Below are 21,719 nucleotides of genomic sequence, written 5' to 3'. Positions count from 1 at the left end.
GCGTGATATTAAATCGCTCGTGATTCGTGAAAAATTTTGAAGTTATTTTTTTATGCGATAAAATATTTTTTGCACACTTTCGTGTGGCTCGATGAATATGATCGGGCACAATTGATAGCTGGTAGCTTTTTTTAGATATGCATACGATAAATTGCGGATATTTATTTAACATAATGTACAGGTAGAAAAAATATTTCTACTATAAATTGCTTTTACAAACCTGTCGTATAACTGGTGACCCAGTAATTTAATACGTAGCATATCTATTACACTAACTGTCGCGAATGTCCACCAAACCATTTGTTATTACAGACTGAATCAGGAAAAATGACGTTTGTATGTATCACTCAGTCAACAATAATATTTGCGCGATGAACGTTTGGACATTGAACGATTTTGACGAATTATATATATTAGATGCACACATCTATTAGAGAAATAATATATAGAACGATAAATTGTTCTCTTCATATAAATCATATTCTAACGGAATTTTAATTTTAATCCAGATAATTAGCAAATTATAATTATGAGGAATTACGAAGAAAATTTAAAAAATGTTGATTAAAAGATATTGTAATCTTTTATTTTGTTTTTTAGTTACTCAAGTTTTAGTTACTAATCAATTATATAAACTTTATTTACAAAAACATTTATAATGGACGTATCCAATTTGCCAATAAGTTACGATTCGTGCTTTCGTTTTTTGGCTATTTTGTACATACAAACTATTTTAAACTCGTCAGTAAGATAAGACATTTCGCTAAAATGTATCTAATAATATTTCCTGTTGGAATTCTCTCTCGGAACAGTTTTCACAAATAACAATCTTTTATGTTATTTAACACGTCACTCGTACGTTTCGTTTGACAACTCTTTAGCATTCGAATCACAAAAGTTTGCGCACGAGAAATAAAGAGCGAACGATATAATCAGTGATGTAAAACGGGATTTTTAGATTGTCGATAGAAACAGGAGGTTGATGCATAAGCACAGTTGAAAATTTGTTTTCAAGAATAAAATAGAGGAAGAGATGAAATAAAACTCGTCTCGCAAAATATCCGATATTTACAGAAGGAAGTTTCCGCGCGCGAGCTTTTAAGAAGAGTCTCTAAGAGTCTGATAATTTATTCCGATAGAAATCGATAATTTATTCGTTGAAGAGGATTTACCGGTCGCGCGGTGCGCGTTAGTTCTTAACTTTAATTATGGCTTTATAATCCATGCTTTAATTATGTTCTGATTTATCTATACAATATACAGTCGCGCGGATATTTTAATATTCAGTAAAATATATAATTTTAAGCCGTCGAACTATTGCTTATTGAAGATTCTTTTATTGGATTATTTATAAGAGAATATCGCTTAAAATTAATAATTTAGAACATTTTGTACATATATTTCTGCTAAATACGACGGATTTAAAAAAATAATTAAACAGACTGTATTTGTGGGATATAATCCTGTTAAATTTACAATTCTCTTGTCATATTATTGCATAATATATAAATGATATATTTGTATGCATTAATACTTATATTAAAATGTCATATTACGCGATATACCAGCGACAAATATGTGACGCAAAATGAATAATGGAAAATATAATTAATAAAACCTACAACATTTTTTGGCCAATAAACATTGATTAATTTTGAAGTTGGGATATTGAATAAAATTGATATGTAATTTTTAATGACATAATTAAATTTATTTAATTTTATATAAATGAGATTAAAGTCTCTTATTACTTTACATGACATATTACAAACAGAATAGTGTGTATTTTGCGTTACTCTCTATATTATTATAATTACTTTAATCTTTGTCGGCACGAAACGTACGTTATTGCTCACCATTTACACAAAGAGCGGAGCAAGAAACTGAAGAGTAAATCAAATTTTAATTACATTAACGCCGCGATGCATCCAATTAATCTCGGCTCCTTGCTCGGTCGGCGAAAAGTTTTGTACGCGAGAAATAATTAAAGTCCCTCTCTCACGCCCACAATATCATTCGCAGCCCTTTCGATGCAAGCCTCGAGAGTGTGCTTCCTCGAGTAAGTTTCTAGTCCCGAGAAGCGGCACATCTTAAACGAGACTATCTATCTTTTTTTTTACACACGTATTATACACATATATAATAGTGATTCCGATACATCTCGCGAATCTCGGCCTGAGTATCGGACTTTTTCGTCCATCCATCCATTGTCTTCGGTGCACTCGAGGCAAGTGGTGATAAACAGGGGACTTTCATCATAGACAATGGGCTTGTCTCACAATCCATCCTTTCTCTCTTTTCTCGCCGAAAAATGGGCAAGAGCGGAGATACGATGTATCGCTTATAATGTGCTCCGATCGTCTCTGTGTTTGATGCGAACTTTATAAAAAGCTTAATTCGGTCGTACCCGTTTGCCGCGTGAGCCTGATGATGAGAATTTTTCTCGATGCAAAATGGATGCATGTTTAATCTTTAGTCAGAAATGGAGGTATTTTCACATACTCTGAAGATATCGTGGAAAAAGAAATTCTTTTTTTCTCGATTTAGCTTGGAAGGGCTTTATTCCTCGTTAATGAGAAAGGAATTCATCCTATTTATTAAAGTGCAATAAAGGCGAAAGTAAACTCGGTGCAGCTTTTCGATAAATGCTTCCTGCTACAATCCTGGAAAATCGGAATAGTATCCACACACACATCGGTAACAAATGGAAAATTGAAGTCTCGTACGATTTTAGTGCGGTCCCGTGTTGGATCTGAAAATGCATATTGCCCCGAGACGTGCTACTATCTTGCGTTATACCATATAATGCTTCTTCGAACTTATGTTTCTAAAGAGAGGGAAAGAACAAAAGAAAAAAAAGAGACAGAAAGAGAGAGAGGCGATAAAGTCCATAACTATATAAAACTATAAAGGAGACTAGCCAGCTGCGTAAAAACGCGAGACATACACGATGCGATGTGTGTTTTTTGTGCAGTGTTATCGTCGCAATGTTTAACCAATATGCGTCACACAGAAATAAAAGCGCATTGCGAGAATCAATATTTTTTTTTATTTTACTTTATTTTTAAAACGCTACACTTTTTCCCCTTTTTCTTTCTTGTTAGATAAAATGAAGATAAAATATACTTGATGAAAATTCTAATAAATTATAAGATTTAAGGATTTTATTTTATCATTTTTATTTGTTAATTTTTTTCGATTTTTCGAGTTTTTTGATTTTTTAATATTTAAAAAATATTTTGTAATAATAATTTTTAATTGCTGTTGGATTTCATTTTATCTAATATTAATAAAAAGTAGTTTTAAATTATTTGATATATGGAAAAGATCTTCATATTCTTATAATTTAATAATATTGGAAAATTTGGAGATTTTACAATAAAATTTATTGGTAATTATTATGAAAAACATTTCTCTCTATGGCAGAGAAAATTATTATGTAAAATGCAAAAGAACAAGACTTTATGCGAAACTTATCTTTAAATAGTTTTATTTCTATGACACAACATTTTTTTTTAATCTTAAAAGTTATTTTTAAAAAATGTTATATTATTTTAATATTATATACAGAATATACTGAATCGAACATTTGTATCTTTATTGTAATGAGAAAAGAGGGCAATTTAGTTTCAGGCAATTTAGCATCAAGCAAATGTACTTTCGAATGTTTATATATTTTATGATCTTCACATTTTCTTTTATTTATATAAAATAAAGATGAAAGTATCTAATATTTTAGCTTTGATCTAAAAAGATACGTTTAATTCGGAAATATTAATGTCGTTAACATCTCGAGATGTCTTTAAATTATATTATCAAAGATATCTCTGCATTTTATTTCTGACATCGTTTGAAAAGTTAAAGATGTGTTATGCATAAAGATATAACACCCGAGGAGAAGTCGACAGCTGCGAGTATATACTTGTAAAGAGAAGCCGCACAAATTATCTTCTCTTACGTGTTGCTTCTCTCCTCGTCCCGTACCTCCCCACGCCCGCTTCTCGCCCTCTCTTTAATCCGGTTTGCGCGAAACAAACAGTTCCCTCAGCCAACGTATAATTGTCCGTAATTCGATCCTCTAACGCAGTTTAAACGCAAAAACTCGCGCGCGATGCAGTCTCTACCGGTGCGGGTCCGAACTGCGCGCGCTCGTGTGTTTAATTGAGTGTGCTAATTTAGGGTGCGATTGAACTGTACGTGGACCTGTCTCCACGCTTCCGTGTGTACATACCTCTTTTCCTCTGTATGGGTTTGTGCGCGCGCGCTCATGGTGGTCGAGTGTTGCTGGCGTTTGTCCACGTGGATGATCGCCGAGCATCGGGGTTTCGACCAGAAAGAAAAAATAAAAATATACAAGTGTGCATGCTCGAGGCTCGTTGAATGTTCTCTCTCTTTTTCGCCTTTTTTTCTCTTTTTTTTCCACAACATTTTCACAAACATTTTGCGCGTGTCGCAAACAATGCGTAACGTGGCTGCTAAACTTCCGTTTCGCCATCGAACATCAGTCCCTTCTTAAAATCCTATTGTTTCCCGAATGCGCTATCAGGTTTCTTCTGTCACACTTTATGATAGACGATGGCTTCGAGGAGTTTTGTTGTAGCTTATTGAATTACGCGGTGTCAACGTTTGAAGGGTTATCACTCTATTCTTATGCGGGATTCTTTCAGATAAGATAGAGATACTGTGAATACAAAGTCATCGCAAGTCATTTTCAATTATTGTACACGTGGGATGACGTCAAGCACTACCTATGCATGATATACACTTGGTACTGTTGAATACATAACAGCGACCGAAGGAAACATTCTGAATTCACAGCTATAATCTTTATGTATGACGTATGTTTTTGCAGATTTACGTTTCGTATTTGCGTCGGGCGATTTTTTTACGCAAGTCTGATTGTCAGCATTGTAATGCGAATCGCCATATAATCTTCAATTAATAACATTGACTAAATATCAATTTACTCTGCTTGTATGCAATATCAATGTCATTTGATCGTATCGTATAAATATGGTCGCGCGAGAGATTATCTATAAATAACATTAGCGAGGGATTATCTATAAATAGCATTCGCTTCAACGGCGCCACTCTTTCTGTTAGCCTCCACGCTCTTATTTAAAATCGCACCTTTATATGATTTCTTTTCAATTTTTTTTTTATAGAATTACCAATTTTTTCCTTCAATTATGAATACGAATCAAATTTAATTTACGTTATCCTTATTCTATTAAAATTACGCGTTCATACATCTTGGATAAATCTCATGAAAATAGAGTAATCCGATCGCGGATTGACGTATAATAATCATCTACCGTGCATGTGATCTTCATATGATCAATTTACATTACAGTATTGCATCTTTTATCTGCGATCGAGTTGCATTTTCGATTGCTTACCATCCATATTCACGAGTGAGATTACAGTGCATGCGTGAAATTACAATTGCAATGATGTAAGAAATGTCATAACTCGAGTAGACGCAAGAGAAAGAAAGCGGAATACATTAAATATCGCGTATAAAAATATCACGATGAGGGACGCGCATCTTTTGAGTTCGTTATCGTTATCATTTTTATGATAGCACAAAACGGTGAATCCCCGTGTTTCATTCTACGCTTCGCTTGGCACAGGAGCGTCCACGAAAGATTAAAGGGGAGAGAACTTGATACTTCCGTGTGCATCGGGGATAAATGGGGATGCGACAAAACTAAGAAATCCCCCAATGGGAAAGTCGAACGAAGCTCGAAGGAATTACGCCAATTTGGAGCTGGATACGTAATTCGCGGAACCTTTGGAGCCGGACTTTTCGCGCGATTAATCAAAGTCAGCCCCGGCTGCTTGGAGCTCCGGAAGTCTCTGCTTCGTTCATTTACAGATTACGTTCGCTATTTCGCATCGATCCGCACTTAAACGTTTCGCCTAATGTGACTTATCTATCTCAAAGCGGTTCGCAAGCAGAGTGGACCCTTCTTCCTTTTTTTCAAACGACATCTCGTGACATTTAACTTGTCGATAAAAGAAGAGATCGTTATATAATCTTTATTTTAATGAAAAATTATGTACAATATATTGCTTTTAATTACAAGTAAGTAATGATGATTAATTTTTTTCTGTCAATGATATAATATAATTTGATAATTTGCAATTTACGAGACTTTTTTTACAAATGATTCGTAAGAATTCTCTCATTGAAAATCACTCGAAGGATGTAGAATTTAACGGATTTCTCGTGTGCATCTAATATTATTTTATCCTTGTAAATAATTCGCATCACGTGTTTCCCTTGCGCGAAGGCCTTCGAACTCTGCAAAGTACGTACGAACAGCTGAGAGCATCTGTCGACTCGTGCGCGTTCACGCGAGTAAACGCGTTACTATCTGAGAGTTGGTTCCCGAAAATGTGCCCTTCGAACCAAGGAATTGCAACTCTGCGGAACGTCTCTTGAAAACAAAATACATCTAGAGACACGTGCTGCCTCCACTAAATGCCGCGAAATAATATTCTGTTCGTGTTCGCAGATTCCTAAATAGATTCCTAAATAGATTGTTATTCTAAAGTTTGGATAATGAAAAGATTAAAGTACGATTAAAACTGAGAGTTATCAAACTTCCGTTTAACGTTCGGATGATTGGTGTCGGCGGAGTTTAGCAAGTTTTACTCCGCATTTAATCATGATGATTGAGAATTAATCGAAGTTGGGAAGGTGACCTTTAAACGTCAATCGCGTAAACGAATTTTATCTATTTATTTTCGATCGTATTAATTTTATTCGGATACGGATTAATATATTTGCTACATGTACGTGTATGAGACGGAGAAAGCGATCTATAATATAAACAGCGCATATTTCTTTGCATTTTAAGGGAGACTAAGGGGAAGGGATTCTGATTCACGCAAGATCAACACAAGATTACTCTGCCCGGCTTTCATGTCCTATATTATATCTTCTTTTTCATTTCATGAATTTAATAGGCTTAAGGCTTATTGGATCCGGAGGTTATACGAGGGTCTGTTCGCGCTACCGCCCGATTTTTTATTTCACTTGTATTTCGTCAGCTCTTTCCTTCGGTCTTACTTGGCTTTACTTCAGCCTCTCGAGGTATTAGACCAAGAATTTTTATGGAATGTAGTAAAAGGACCTGAATAGAGCTCGAATAGACCGAGAAACGAGTACCGTCTTTTACCGGAATAATGTTCGAGTCTAAGATGAAGCTGAAAATCGATTAGAAATCTGTTCTCTCTTTCTCCTTCCTGAAACATACGCACGAATTCTCGACAGTTTACACTTTGCGGCTCATCCGATCGCAAATTCTGCACATTCTTTCCACGATGATAGTTTCCCGCAGGAGTAAACATCGAGACTGCGTTTTATCGGGCTATTGTTGCGCGATTCACAATGAATGTGGAATTTGATAAGTTTGCTTCTTAAAGGTCGCAACTATGTCGCAAATTATGTCAAATTGTTTGCGTATCTGCTGCGTGAGAATTGCGTTCTTTTTTTAGAATGGTGCTTTCGATGCACGTTATTTTTTATCGCGCGTGTCTTTGGAAATTATCACTTGCGTAAAAAAAAGTAGGTGACACACCGCCTACGCGTGTCTGCGATATTCTTATCTCGTAACCTTGTGACCATTCGCGATTCGCGGGGAACAGAATAAAATTATGTCACGCGTTATTGTACAACTTGTGCGATTGAAAGTTGTATGTTTCGCCAATTTTTTGGGAATTTAACAGTGAGTGCGGAAAGAAATAATTAAATTTTTTACGTCATATAAATAAGAGATCATCGACAAAGACGAAATTGAAATAAGAAGAGGACTTATGAATTATATCTAAGAAATTGAAATTCGACGACGTTTTTTGATCCGTCGTGAAATTAAGGCAAACGAGAAACTCGTCCAAATTTGTCGAAGTCCCGAGAAATTAGATGACGATCTACCGGTAATTTAAGAGCGGCTTGACGCCGTCTCGCATCTGTTACGTAATGACGATTCTCGTTCGCATTCTGACGCAATTGTCAGCTATGTACACTCGGTTGAGTACACAAGCGCCGAGGTGCACACGCACGCGCGCGCGCGGGTGTATATATTTCGGTCTCTCGAACGAAATCTTAATCGAGAGTCATGGTTTGTTGTGCCGGAGGTAAACTCGAAGATGTCGAAACTAGACGACGAAGATCGCGGAAAATGGAGGGGATGAAAGAGTGCCGACGCAATGATTTATTTACCTTGGGTGGGTAGGGTAATGAACTGATGGAAACTTGTTAATTCGAAAGCGCTCCTTGCCCTCGTGTTTGCTCCCGACCGGTAAAAGATGGCGAGTCGCGAACCGATTCGTGCGAATTTTCTCAATTAAATCGCCTCGTTTATTCTGCCGGATCTGATCTAGATAGGATGGAAATAACAACAAGAATTGTGTGAATTATAGATGTAATTGCATGTATGATGTATAAATGAAATGGATGATATAATGGACGATGGATAATTAATTGTAGACGACGCGTAGCGCATCTGGCTGTCAACGAGACACGTGTCTTTCGCATCTGGCTGTTTGGTCAACAAACGATACACGAGAAATGTTTTTCGTTGCTTTAGTCGTGCAAACAACCTCTTTCCCTTCTCCGGACCTTGTTGGCCGTGTCAGGATTCTATTTGCCCGTCGGCTACAAATCACCCGAGTTTTCGATCCTTGCTAATCCTTCGGTTCCAGGGGCAAGGTATCGACGAAAGGGATTTTCGTCCCCGGACCGGACTGCCATGAGCTTTCGCTTCTCGTTGTGGATCTCCCACCAAGGTATCTTTCTTTTCTTCCTGTTTCCTACATGTTCTTGCGTTTGCTCTCGGATAAGTAAACCTGGCGATAAATTTTTGGGATAGAAACATCGTCACATTGATTTTCCGACGATTTTTCCGATTATTACCTTTTACTCTTTTAGAATCGGTCCATTATTAGCCGAATACTCGACTAAAAACTTGATCAAAATTTTTGCGCGATTACCATCCGTTTCTCGAAATGTCAAAGCCACTAAAGTGTTTCTGAACGTGGAGATTCGCTCGAGTTTCTTGAAACAATAAGTCGATCGGTTAAGCGGAGAGGAAAGATGGGAAAGGTCGATGAGAATGTCCAGGAACGTAATCGGCCTGCTGGGAACCAGAAGAGGCCGATGGAAATCGCGACGACGTAACGACGGTAACTCTCGCGTAGACGAAACCGGCGGAAATGGAGAATCGACCGGTGGAGATCCACCGCGAACAAGAAAGAGAGAGGTCTCTCACTTTCTCTCTCTTTCTCTCGACATACACGTATCCGACATATATGTGCCCGTCGAACCCCGTTCCCTCCTTCCCCGCGCGGTTAAATCCCATCGGAAACTCCAAGTACTCTCCGTGCAGACCGCGGACGGCCGGTCGCTCGGGGCTCTAAATAAATAAAGAGTGACTCGCGAGACGAGCGAATGGTGGATTCGGCGGATTCGAGAAGGATAGCGACAGGAGGGAGAAGAGGGGACGATGGTCGGACACACGCGAGGGGGGAAGCAGGAGAGGCGGAGGAGGGTCGGAAGAATGGCAGATCGAGAGGGACCGAGCCGCGCCATGGGAGCCATGCATCAACCCCTATTACCCGCGACAGCCTAACTATTGGCTTCCCGCTGGCTGTAACTGAAATCTACAGGAAATTCCCTCCCCCGCATTTGCCTCTTCCCCGACGTCGGGATTAGGCAGATTTCGCGAATCCGCAGCTACGGATACAAGAAAAAGATTAACTCGTGTTTATCCGAGCGCTAAGAGATTGGAACTCTATTAAAGATTTAAAGTTTGATTTTTTAATAAGATAATTTAGTGACACATTTCGCTACATAATTTAACATAAAAGTTATAATTTTGAATTAATCGGTTAGTATCTTAATGTTTCACAAATTAATAAAGAAGATAAAGCTCTTAATTCTTATTATATATATAAAACAAACACTTTCAAATAAATTTATTTGACACTCGTTATAATAAACTGTTCTCTTTTTATTTACATTAATCTGCACATTAATCTTTCCGAAGGAAATTTTCATATAGCATCATTTAAATAAAGCGCTGAAGTATAATGTATACGATACATAATACCTGTGATAATATTTGAAAATATAATTTTTGAAACTAAATAAAAAAATGCTCTTACGTATCAATAGACAAAGCTATCTAAACACACAATTTTTGCGTAAAGTTTAAATCTTTCGCATACATAAAATATGTTGCACAATTTTTGCAGAGAAACTTGACATCCCCCGCAATATTGAAATTAATTTCATCCATGATAATAAAAACGCCCTACATTAATTATTAGCATTTTTGAGATTGCAATTTTTATAAGCTGCTAAATTATAAAAAATATCTAGATCTTCTCGCGTTGAAATATACCCACACTATCTTGTACACAAATTATAGAAAACTTTAATATTTTTCATCTCCCTTCATTAACATCTTCATCTTTCAAAGGATTGCGAATCAGTAAATCTCTGTATTTACGTCATTACGATCCATCCGTCATCGTCGCTCTATTTTATCTTTCCTCGTGAAAACTTGCCTGTCACGATTGCGAAACCGTGACGACTGACCGTAGGGGAAGGGAGAGGATGGCTAGAACGACGAGATAAAGAGCGATTCGCTGCCGTAAGAATCGCGTGACTTCCGGCGGATAAAATCGGTTCCGTCGAGAAATCCGCCGGAAAACCTTCGGTTTTTGATCGTCGGGGGATGATTAGAAGGCTAACTAGCCGCTGTCGCGTGTAAAATATCTCGCGGTCGCACGTTCCCGCCCCCACATTTTCTCGACAAAGCGTAAAACGATACGATCGCTATTTATTATCGAACAACATATTTTAGGTCGTCGTTCTCTCTCTCTCTCTCTTTCTCTCTCTCTCTCTCTCTCTCTCTCTCTCTCTCTCTCTCTCTCAGTCTTTGCATCATGCGCGAAACCCGAGATCTTCCTCTTGATGTGACAGTTTATGAATCGTTCGTTTTGGGAAAGCATACGATTGCGTGTGTTTTGGTTAATGAGCCCGCCGCGTTATTGCTCATCGTATCGCTTTTCCATCGTCGCATTGAAATGTTTATCTGACGAACGCTCGTTAGCGCGAATATCGAATCTCTATTTGGAAATACGTATTCGGTAGATCTAGAGCTGGCGCATAGTGCCGATTAATATCAGAGAATCGTTAACGAGCGTTAATTTGTTCATTTATCTGATACCGATTTATTCGACACTTTCGAGCAAAAAAATTATAATATTAAATTCAAGTGAAATTGCAAGAAAGATTTTGTTTTATATATATATATATATATATATATATATATATATATATATATAAATTGCTGCGATTTCATTCAATATATTCAGTCAAACGGAGATGATTGCATTAATAAAGTCAGCGAAGGGATATCACACACTTGGGAAAATTCATTTTGCTTTCTTTCATTTTAACATTACATTTTGATTGCGTAATCGATCCCGCGAACTCTTTTCTCTAATTTTTCGCTCGTACATATTCGTCAATTGTAGCGTAGGAAAATGTGAATGACGAGGAAAAAGTGAAATGAGCGAATTCCCCGGAGGGGGACATAAGTTTTCCGAAAGGGGCATAAATGCGTGTGCGGATTTTTTATCGCGTTCAATATTTTCGACGCATGAATCGCGCGAACGACGACGATAGTTGTCGATCGGAATCTACATGGTGCATAATTTCGTTTGGACGGAATCATTACTGCGGTCATCCGCGAACGGTGCGCCAAATTCGTTCGCATGGCAGCTGTCCCGCCCACGTTAATTTACGGCGAATGATTGATGCCGAGTGTGCGGACGATTGATGGAAAGATTGCCCGGAGTGAGCGCAAGAAATCGTAGTGGATTATTATCGGGAGCGATTTATCGGAGGAGCGTTCATGAAAATCAAACGCGCGACTCGTAATCGAGTCTCGGAGAACGCACGGCTGACGAGACGATTTTTCAATGCTAAATTATTCCGGGATCATCGTTCTTGGCAGAAATGTATGTACGTATAACGACCGTTCTGATATCATCTCGGCACTCACAATTATCGATTCATCTATCTCTTTATCCAATATACAAAAAAATAACACGTTTCCATTTGCACCGATAGATTGAACTTTGTTACTGAAGAAACCTTGTTGTTCCTTAGCAAGGACACACGATGCACTCTTTCCTTTCTTATTCGCGAAAATTAAGGATGTAAAATCCCAGCAAAAAGTAGCTGAAAATCAATATCGACGAATATCCACTTTTGAGTATGAAATTGTGTGGAATATTATAATTTGATCTTAGCTACAGTGCAGAGATGTATTTTTTAATATTTATTGCGTTTTTACTGAAATATTCCGAATTTTGTTAATCGAAATGATTAACTTTTGGCAGAGAATTTCGCCTTGTGACAGATGCATATTATTTGACCAAATATTTCCTCTGTATCTAAACTTTTGCAAATTTTCAACAAATTCTGAATATTATTTCCATGTGTTTTTGTCATTTGAATCGACGCGGTCATACGTTTCCCATAAGAACACATGTTAATACGGTGCAAATTAAAATCCTTATAACTTGTGAACGCTTTAGTGAATCGATTTAAAAATTGTGCTGAAGATTCTAAACATAAGGACATTTTGTATAATTTTCATTAAAATTCTCAATATTTTGAAAATAGGAACAAAACATTCTTTTAAATAGAAGCGATAATACCATCGTATTACAATATTTTTTGTCACTAAACTCAAAGAACGGCACGCTCGACGCACGGTTTCCAGAAATAGTTGAAGGGTGCGCGGAGAGGGATGAGGGGACATCAAATAGATTAAACGGCGGGTGCCGCAGCTGTCGCGCGGCATTTCGAGATTTTCGACTTCCCGATTTCGCGCAGGCGGATCCTCTTTGCGTTCCCTCTCCGGACCGGCGGCGCCCAAGTTAATCCTTAACGTACGTCGCGATTTCGCGATCTGCATACTGCTTACTCCTCGAGTAATTTCGCCGGGGCTTAGGGAAGGGCGCGGAGCCCCGTCGGGAGGGCGCGAAACGGTTTGCCTGGCGTATTAAGTCGTCGGCACGGCGGGATTAACGATCGTTCTAAAGCTCCTCGTGATTTCGTTTTCACACTTACCCCCGTGATGCGCGACTGTGTGCGTTATTAGGACGTTATTAGCGCTATATTAGGGCAGGTTTGTAGCAATTCCCAGTTCCTATCGGCTGCCGCGACACGCGCCTCCGTCCCGGGAATGATTAGGTTTCTGCGTTAGCTTCGCGAGCACCGGAAATTTAACGCCAAACTTGGCACAATTAAAAGCTGAGAAACTTTACAATTGGAATAAGATGTACGAATATTTTCGCAACGTATAATTTATTTATTTAAATGCATTTCAATTACATGCTGTCATAAGCTTTATAACACAGTTGTTTGCGGAATAATATCATAATATAATATATGTAGCTTATAAATATATATCATATATACATTTCATATAAAGTACTCTTATCAAAAACTATGTTAGAGTACAGAGCGGGAGAGTTTGCGTTTCGCTTTTTCACATAATTTTGATAATTAAGATAGTTCTAATGTACACACAATTTTCGTTAACATGATGAAAAGTATAAAGATGGTAACTAATTAATTAATATTAATTAATATGATTAAATATGATACTTCTCCGAGAGTATATATTTCATATTTGATTTGAGAGCATTTGACAAGGAGCACTAATTGCTACAACACATATAAGTAAAGTTTTTGATAATTATTAAATTTTTATATTAATTAATAAACATGGCTTATATATATATATATATATATATATATATATATATATATATGTTTTGTTTCTCTATTCCATATTATCATCTGTGTGTATTATTCTATATATTTTTATATCGATATTATTATCTCTATATCTGTATTATTTATTATTATATAATATAATAATATGAATAAGCTAATTGTACGAGAAAGTATCTACCGATAAACGGCAGATAACGCTTTAATTTAGCAGATGACCCTATTAATTAATTTTATCTCTATATTATTTCGTATTATATTCTCTACTGGATAGAAATCTTTTGACGTTTATTTGAATCAACAATACGTATTATTGCATTAATACAGCATCGTCTGTGTATATTCCATGTATATAATTCCCGTATTAATTTTTGTTACAGGTAAGCGCTGCCGCGGACCCTTTGACATCGTTTTCTCCGGCACACAAAGCTTTTAGTAAGTTAATTAAACTTTCCACAAGGAGAAGAGGTGCGGCGGCCTTTCAGCCGCGCGGCTTTAATTTCGTTGACATAATTAAAAATATGTATAAAACGCGACGGGGACAACCGATAATGAACGTTAAAGCGATTGTGTGATACGTGGTTTTAGTCGAGCAAGGATCAAAGCGAAATTAATCCGGGTAAACTTGCCGAAAATTGCGCGCGACATTTTGTCGCGTCGCTTGACGATTGTGCCCGGGTTTTTGAAAGATTTCATGCATCGCAAATGTTGAAAATTTCCCGACAAAATGGAAATTACTTGCTCTCTCACACATTGACCGCATTTTGTTTTGCGCCAAATTAAACAAGGATTATTACATTTTTCGCCGTTTATCATAGGCCTATGGCGTATTGGGGTTTTTTTTTTTTTTACAAAACTATGGCAAATAGTTGGAATTCTATCCAAAATGCTTTATTTTTGTTCCATTGTTCACCGTTTTGTATTTTATAACGTTTCAGTTTTTGTATTTGACGATAGATATTTTAAATACGAAAGAGTTTAAACGGAATGACATTTAAAAATATAACGTGTAGATAGAAAACAGTTACTGCAGTGCGCACGCTGTGTGGAGTTTATTAAAAATCGCTGAAATAAACCTTCTCCCCTGCGACGAGCGTGCTCGAGAGAGGTACGACTTCTAATTTGAAATCTGCAAATATTTGCCAATTTGCTATACGTTTTTACATAACAGTGCGTTTTTACATAATGTTACACGATAAGCTTGATATTCCCACGTGAAGAGCAGACAAAGCGTCCTTTCTGAAAATTGTAAGCATTTACAATGACGGACACTTTAGTCTTTATAATAGCATTTCGCTGACGTCACCAACTGTTTTTTTAAACGGCAGCATATCTGATATAACCGGGGAAGTTTGTTCGGGGCAGAATTCTTCGTGCCAGTTTATTAAAATGAAACATTGTTAGACGTTGATGTAACCAAAAGATACGAAGTGCTAAAAAACCAAGAGCGTATTTCTTTAGTTACATCATTGTATAAAAATAAGAGTAAGCCGATTCACTTTTCGATCCTTTTTTAATTTCATCATAATTGAAAGCGATTGATGTAAATTTGATATAAACGTTGACACGCCTCTCTCTTTGATCTATTCGTGCCTTCGATTTTCTCTTTGACGCAGTCTCTTGTGTCTCGATAGTTACAATCTTTCTCACTTTCCATCATATTATCACTTTCCAAGCAGGTTAGTGAAATATCCTTCGTAAACTATAACCGATAATTAATCGATCCGTCGAAATTATTCACGCGCATCATCGATCCGACGTGTGCATGTAATCGAGGTCTGATTTCTGTGGCTGTGAATTCGTCGGCCTAAAGAATCCATCGAAACTCTTCATGGTAGGTGGTTCTTCTATCATTCCGACGTCAAGGACGTCGAGATGGAAGGAGATGATTATGCTCGAATCCCTTTTTCCCTCGTTTCTCTGTCTTTCTCCCCTTCCTTTCGCCTTTCTCCGATTCTCTCTCTCTCCGTCCCTCTTCTCTTTTCACTTTGTCCATCTCTCTCCTCGCGAAAACAGTAATCTCCGCGTCGAACAAACACTTCGAACTCTCGAAGAAGAGCGCTCGTCGAACGAATGGCAATGCGCGACTCTCCCCCTCTTCACACTTATATCTTTCTCTTTCTTCGCAGACTTGAGAATCAGCGATTCACCCTTTTCCCTCCTCGCTCTCGATCCCCTTTCCAGCTCGCTTTCCGGCCCATTCTCGCAGATGCACTCACGAGGCTTCTGTTTACGCGTTCCCCTTCGTTATTTGTCTCTGAAACTTTTTCATCTGCTCGACTCGCGGATGCTCGCTACGCCAAAGTTTCGGTTGTTTTAGCGAGCTCGGGCCTATTGCTATAACGGGCCAGACTGAGTGGAGGCAACCATTTGTGACGTCGGTGCTTTATCGCCATCCATTGAACTTCTTCAGTGTACTTTTCCCGTGGAGCGCTATCGTTAAGCGGCGCGCACCATAGTTATAGCTATGACGGCGCACGTTAAAAGAAATGGGTTCGCTGATGTTTCAACCTTAAACTCCGACTATTATGTTAATTATCTTCGGCGAGTAGGACCCGCTCGAGTATTGCCGAGAACGTTTCCATTGCTACATCAATTTCGGAATATCTGCGCATTTGGAGCAATTAGCGTGTCGATATCATTCAGTAGAATGAAAATTAGCGATTAGATAAAATGTTTGACCGTTTTTCATTGTGATATCTTGACGTTTCGTTTTAGACGAGTATATTAAGCATATTTAATCGTAATATATACATTATCCGCGAGACTATTGATTAATATGATAATTAAAATTGTATCAAATCTTTGACAACTTATAGTATATAACATATTGGTAAAGGAGAATTTTTTGACGCGAGATTTTACAGATTTTGATTAATATCTCGCCTTGCATTATTACACCAAATTCAGATCTCGTTTTAAAAATTGCTAACGATGAAAATTTGAAATTCACCGAGGTGTGTATTAATGCAACGTATCTGAAATCGCTCGGGTAGTGCATCTTCTTAAATCTTCCTAACGTATAGCAGGTGGTCTCTCACGAAGAGAAACCGAGTAGAATCTTGGCTCGCTCGCACGGAAGACCTAGGATCCGTTCTGGCGCATAATAAATACAAGCTCCTTCCTCCCCTCGCATCCTCCCGGGTACGCAGGGGTCTGTTTCGCGGCGGCGGGGTGGAAAGCTTAAGAGAGCGGTTTCGGGATCGCGGTGGCGCCTCTCAGATGGACGCGTCCGCGCGTGGCGGAATCGGCTGCCGGGGGCAGCGTGTCGGGGGATGTTGGAAAGGCTCGCGCGAGAGGAAGGTGGTAGTTCTCCGGCGAAGGCGTGGAGAAAGCGACAAGGGAGGAACGGGAGAGAGAGAGAGGGAGGAAGAGGAGAGGCAGAGAAGACTCGCTAGAACTCTACCGCCGCCACGACCGCTACCGCTACCTTTGCCGCGCAGACTCGACGGATCTCGTGCGAATTCGCGTCCTCTCGGTGCGCTCCTGCACCCCCATTGGTTCCGCGTCGCCGTTTGCACGGTGGGGATCGAGAAAGGCGCGTATACGCTGTAATCCAACTCTGCAGCCGCAGCAACAGCAGCAGCAACAGCAGCGACGGCGGCGGCGGCGGCGGCGGCGGCGGTGGTGGCGATGACGATGACGGCGGCGGCAGCGGGTGGCGGCGGCGGCGGCGGCGGCGGTAGCGGCGGCGGCGGTAGCGGCGGCGGCGGCGGCGGTGGCGGCGGCGGCGGCGGCGTCGGCGGCGCGGAAGCTTACGCGGCGCCGCGCGAGAGAGACGCTCCTCAGTTGTGTCAAGCTAGGCGATCGAGTAGGACGCACTTTAATCGTTCCGCCTCCGAGTTACACTCTCTCTCTTTCACGAACACACACACACACATACACACTCACACACACTCTTTCCTTCCTTTTTTTCCTTCCTTCTTCTCTTCCTTCGCCTCTGCCACGTCTGTCCTCTCCACGCTACTCCTTCACAATATACCGACACACGTATCGCTATATAACGCCACGCACACACAAAACGCGAGACCCGCAACATAAGCACTCGTACGATATACGCACACACAGACAGACACACACGCGCTATCCATACGTCGGTCCTTGCCCGCTTTTTTCCCTTCGCGCGAATATCCGAGTTCCTTGACTTTGGTTGAAATTTTCCTTCTCCCCGTCTCGACCGGCGGAACACGCGCGCGTACGGCTCCCGATCAGACGCCATCCTCATCCACGTCGCCGTCACCGTTCGCCGTCTCTGTCCACTCGCGACGGCCTGAGAAACGCAACGCGAAGAAGAGAGAAGGCGAAGAAGTAACGCGCCAGCAAGACCACGTGATCAACGTTTCCAGTACACGCTTAACGCTACCTCGTTTTCTCGCTCTCGTTTCTCTATCTCTTTCTCTCTGCCTCTTTCTCTCTCTTTGTATGCCGAGTACGCATGCATAAAAGCAGCTCCCTGACTGCGCGCTCTATTGTCTCTTCTCTTTGAGTCCGTGTGTGTGTGTGTCTGTGTGTGCCAAGCGCGAGCCACTGGTTATCGTTGGAACGATAGCTTTGCCAGACTGGATTGCGAACAGTTCAAGGTCAACGTCGTTTTCATCACCGTCGTCCTCGTCGTCATCGTCGTCGTCGTCATTGACTCGTTTCCGTGACACACACACATCGATTGGGGAAAAAATTAAACCGGGCTGATTCTACGAGCAACTGTTGATCGGCTCCCTTGGGTTTCTTTCCGTCATCGTCCGATTGCTGCTGGAGAGAATACGTCAAGCGACATGAATGAAAGACCGCTGCGAAAAATCTCGAGAAATTGACATTCCACGAGAGAAGTCCCCCCCACCCCCCCCGATAATCGAGAAGTCGAGTTATTAGATAAATACATATCTTTGAAAGAAAAGAAAAAAACGCGAGACCGACCACGCGACTGTTCTCACGCGACTTAGCGGTTCTCCCGCCGACAGTCTCGAGTAGGAGCGATCGAGAAAGAAGGATAAAAGAAAACGGCGAAAAGAGAGGTGTTTATCGCCCAAGCGATTAAGAATATCGTTAATTAAGTTATTTCTAAATGATAATCGTTCGGACGTTAAATTATAGAGAGTAACCTCGCGCGAGAAAGATCGAGTAATAGAAAGGAGAGTTTCGGCTATTTTTTTTTCCTAGGTACGTATGTGTGTAAAACGCGTCTTGATAAGTTATTAGCTCTAAAGATAAGAGTAAGGTAGGAAAAAAAAAGAGATTAATAAACAATCGCGTCATCTGCCGTGTCGTAGATGACCGTCGAGGAACAAAGAGAATCGCGTCAAGACAATCAATTGTAACTGTAGTGGACTGGGACATATCGAGGGAAAGAGAGGGGAAGTATCTGCGACTTTTTCTCGGTCAGAGCGGAGTAATGTACGTGTCTATTGCGAAATAAGAGGTCGCGAGCGATCGATTTTCGTGTCTTTATGTGATCTCCAGCCTCTGTACCAATTCTACGTGTGTACACGCTCTATATCAATATCTATATATTATATATATATACACACACACAATCGATATATATATATATATATACATACATAAATATATATATATATTATTTACACTTATATACATACATTTGTACGTATACAATTCTCGTACATATCCAATCAACGCGCCGCGAGAGTCGTTTACGCGTGATTTCCATCGGGATAAGGAAAAGATAAGCGGTAGGAGATTTTGAGGCCAATTGGAAGGTAAAGGAGAAACTCGAGGATCTCTTTCCCTGGTCTGGCAATAGGACTGCTCTCTGTCAATCTTCGTGACAATCATTTTCAGCTAGTTCTCTTAGTGCGTAATCTCAAGGTGTATCACCTTTTTCTCGATAGGATAACATTCGAATTAGTAGAAGGAACTAACGTAAAGGAAAGAAGAAGAAGAAGAAGAAAAAAGAGGAGAGGATTTAAAAGAAGAAAAAAAAATTTCGCATACCTACGTCGTTTCAATTACACGTACGAGCAAGAGAATCGCGCGAAGCGGGAGACGAGCTTGTTTCTCCGTCTCTCTTTCTCTCCCTCGCGCCTCTTCCGCACTCTAAGTACATATTTAATCCGCACGCGTTAAATTCCCCTCTCTTTCTGTCCGTCGCTACTCGCCCCCTTCCCCACGCGGACAACCCCTAACGCGTGGTTGTAACTGTTTTTCACCCCTCCACTCGCTCATACATACACCCACACCCGCGCATAGCACACACACGACAATCATTCCGAGCTACCGTCGACGTCGCGTTCGCGTTCGTCGCTAATTTTAGAAAATAAAAGTCTCGCATATACGTCATTTAAGGATCTCCCCTATCTCGATCTCGCACGTGTAGATAGCGCTTAAATCACGTTGTTGTATCCGATATTCATAAGAATAGCGCGTGTGTATGTGTTACGTGTGTATGTGTGCATAGCTCGTAAGAGTAGAGTCGAATCTGTTCGATATACTCTCGCGTACGTACGATACCAAAGTCCTGTCGCGAACTTTGGCTAGTCAAGGAGGCTTTATCGAACGCGCGTCCGAACGACACGTCGCCGATCGATCTCGATCGCTCTCTCCTCGTTGTTCTGTCGGCGTAGCGCTCGTCGTAAAGCACTCGTCGAGAGGAAGGGAAAGCAACGGGCCGGTCTCGCGTCCTGTCCCAAGAAGGGGGGACGACGACGACGTGGAAGCAACGAAAATAAGAGAGACACGAGGAAGACGAGCGTCCCTGAACGGGGGGGACCGGTCAAGGGGAGAGGACAAGGGAGGATATTACTCGTTCAAGCTGTGGTGGCCCTCGTTCGAGTGGAGTCGCTCGTGCAAAACGGAAACTGCTCGCTGCCAGGCCGCGTCGCTGGAACGTGCCTGCTGGAACTCACAGGAACGCGCGCGGACCCTCTGGGGCCTGCAACAGTCGTTCGCGGCCGCGGCAAATCGCAATCTCTTCTTGCATCCTGCATCCGCGGGCAAGTCCTGGCTCGCCGAGACAATCGTCGGCGCTGACGAGGCACGTATTTCCCCCATCACCACGTATTATCATTCGTACCCGTTCGTCCCGGGTGGTGCGGTGCCCCTGCCCCCGCCCCTGCTAAACGGCATCAACAACCCGGCGGCAGCAACGATCACCCCGGGGCTGGTAGGACACCTCTTTGGTGCTCAGCAGGCCTGCAATCTTGCCTGCACCTGTTCTTGCAACATCGTTGCTAACTGCAACCCCCATCATCATCAGCACCACCATCAGCAGCAGCAGCATCAGCAGCAACAACAGCAGCAGCATCACAGGACACTCGGCACTACGGCGGTCCTGCTGCAACCGGTTGATCATATCAAAGACACTATGGTGAGTCTACCTTTCTTCGTTTAATCGTTGCCACGAGGAACACGCTCCGCTCAAGGTTGGTCTATTTTTTTATGACTATGATTATTCGACGATCAATTTGAACATTTTGGCCAATCTTTTGGCTCCTTATCTCGTTCGTAGCAATTATTTGCGCAAGACGCTGCGAAGAATATATCTTATTTTCATCTTACTTTTTTTTCTCATTTTAAACAAGCATGTAAATGGCATTGCTTATTATGTTTTAATTTCTGAAAATTGCCCGTAAAATCTATCATTATTACATCGATCGCTCGCAACTTGCGATTTTCTCTTCGCGCGATTACGATTTCGCGCGAGACGCGGTCGCCAGTTTCGCATCTCGAGCGCTATATTCGCAATCTTGACAATGGCGCTACACCCGACAAGAATCCCGAGTATCCGCGTACTCTGGCATATCACCGAAGACAAAGCTCTCACGGGGGTTCCTCGAGGTAACGAACCCTCCGGCAACCGGGTAACGAGGGTACTTACTACGAGGGCACGAGTAATACTCTCTCGGAGGGTAGAGAAGGCGGCGAATCAGGAATG

At 40.7% G+C, this 21,719-nt stretch overlaps 1 protein-coding gene across 5 annotated transcripts in view; it reads left to right on the top strand.

The window, feature by feature from the left end:
• LOC105256683 (polypyrimidine tract-binding protein 1) overlaps window positions 1–21,719 on the top strand; it is a 360,732-nt gene that overhangs the window by 149,238 nt on the left and 189,775 nt on the right. The window contains exon 1 of one of the 5 annotated variants that reach the window (XM_011266821.3): window positions 20,251–21,152. The exons of the other annotated variants lie outside the window; for them this stretch is intronic. Coding sequence (XP_011265123.1) covers window positions 21,150–21,152 — 3 coding nt within the window. The 5' untranslated portion in view covers window positions 20,251–21,149. Of the gene's footprint in view, window positions 1–20,250; window positions 21,153–21,719 lie in introns of those variants that run through there. 5 annotated transcript variants of the gene reach the window in all.

Source organism: Camponotus floridanus, unplaced genomic scaffold (genome assembly GCF_003227725.1).
Source record: "Camponotus floridanus strain SB8 unplaced genomic scaffold, Cflo_v7.5 scaffold7, whole genome shotgun sequence".
Lineage (NCBI taxonomy): Eukaryota > Metazoa > Arthropoda > Insecta > Hymenoptera > Formicidae > Camponotus > Camponotus floridanus.
Note: the sequence above shows the minus strand (reverse complement) of the source record. Positions and strands in the feature narration are given on the sequence as shown.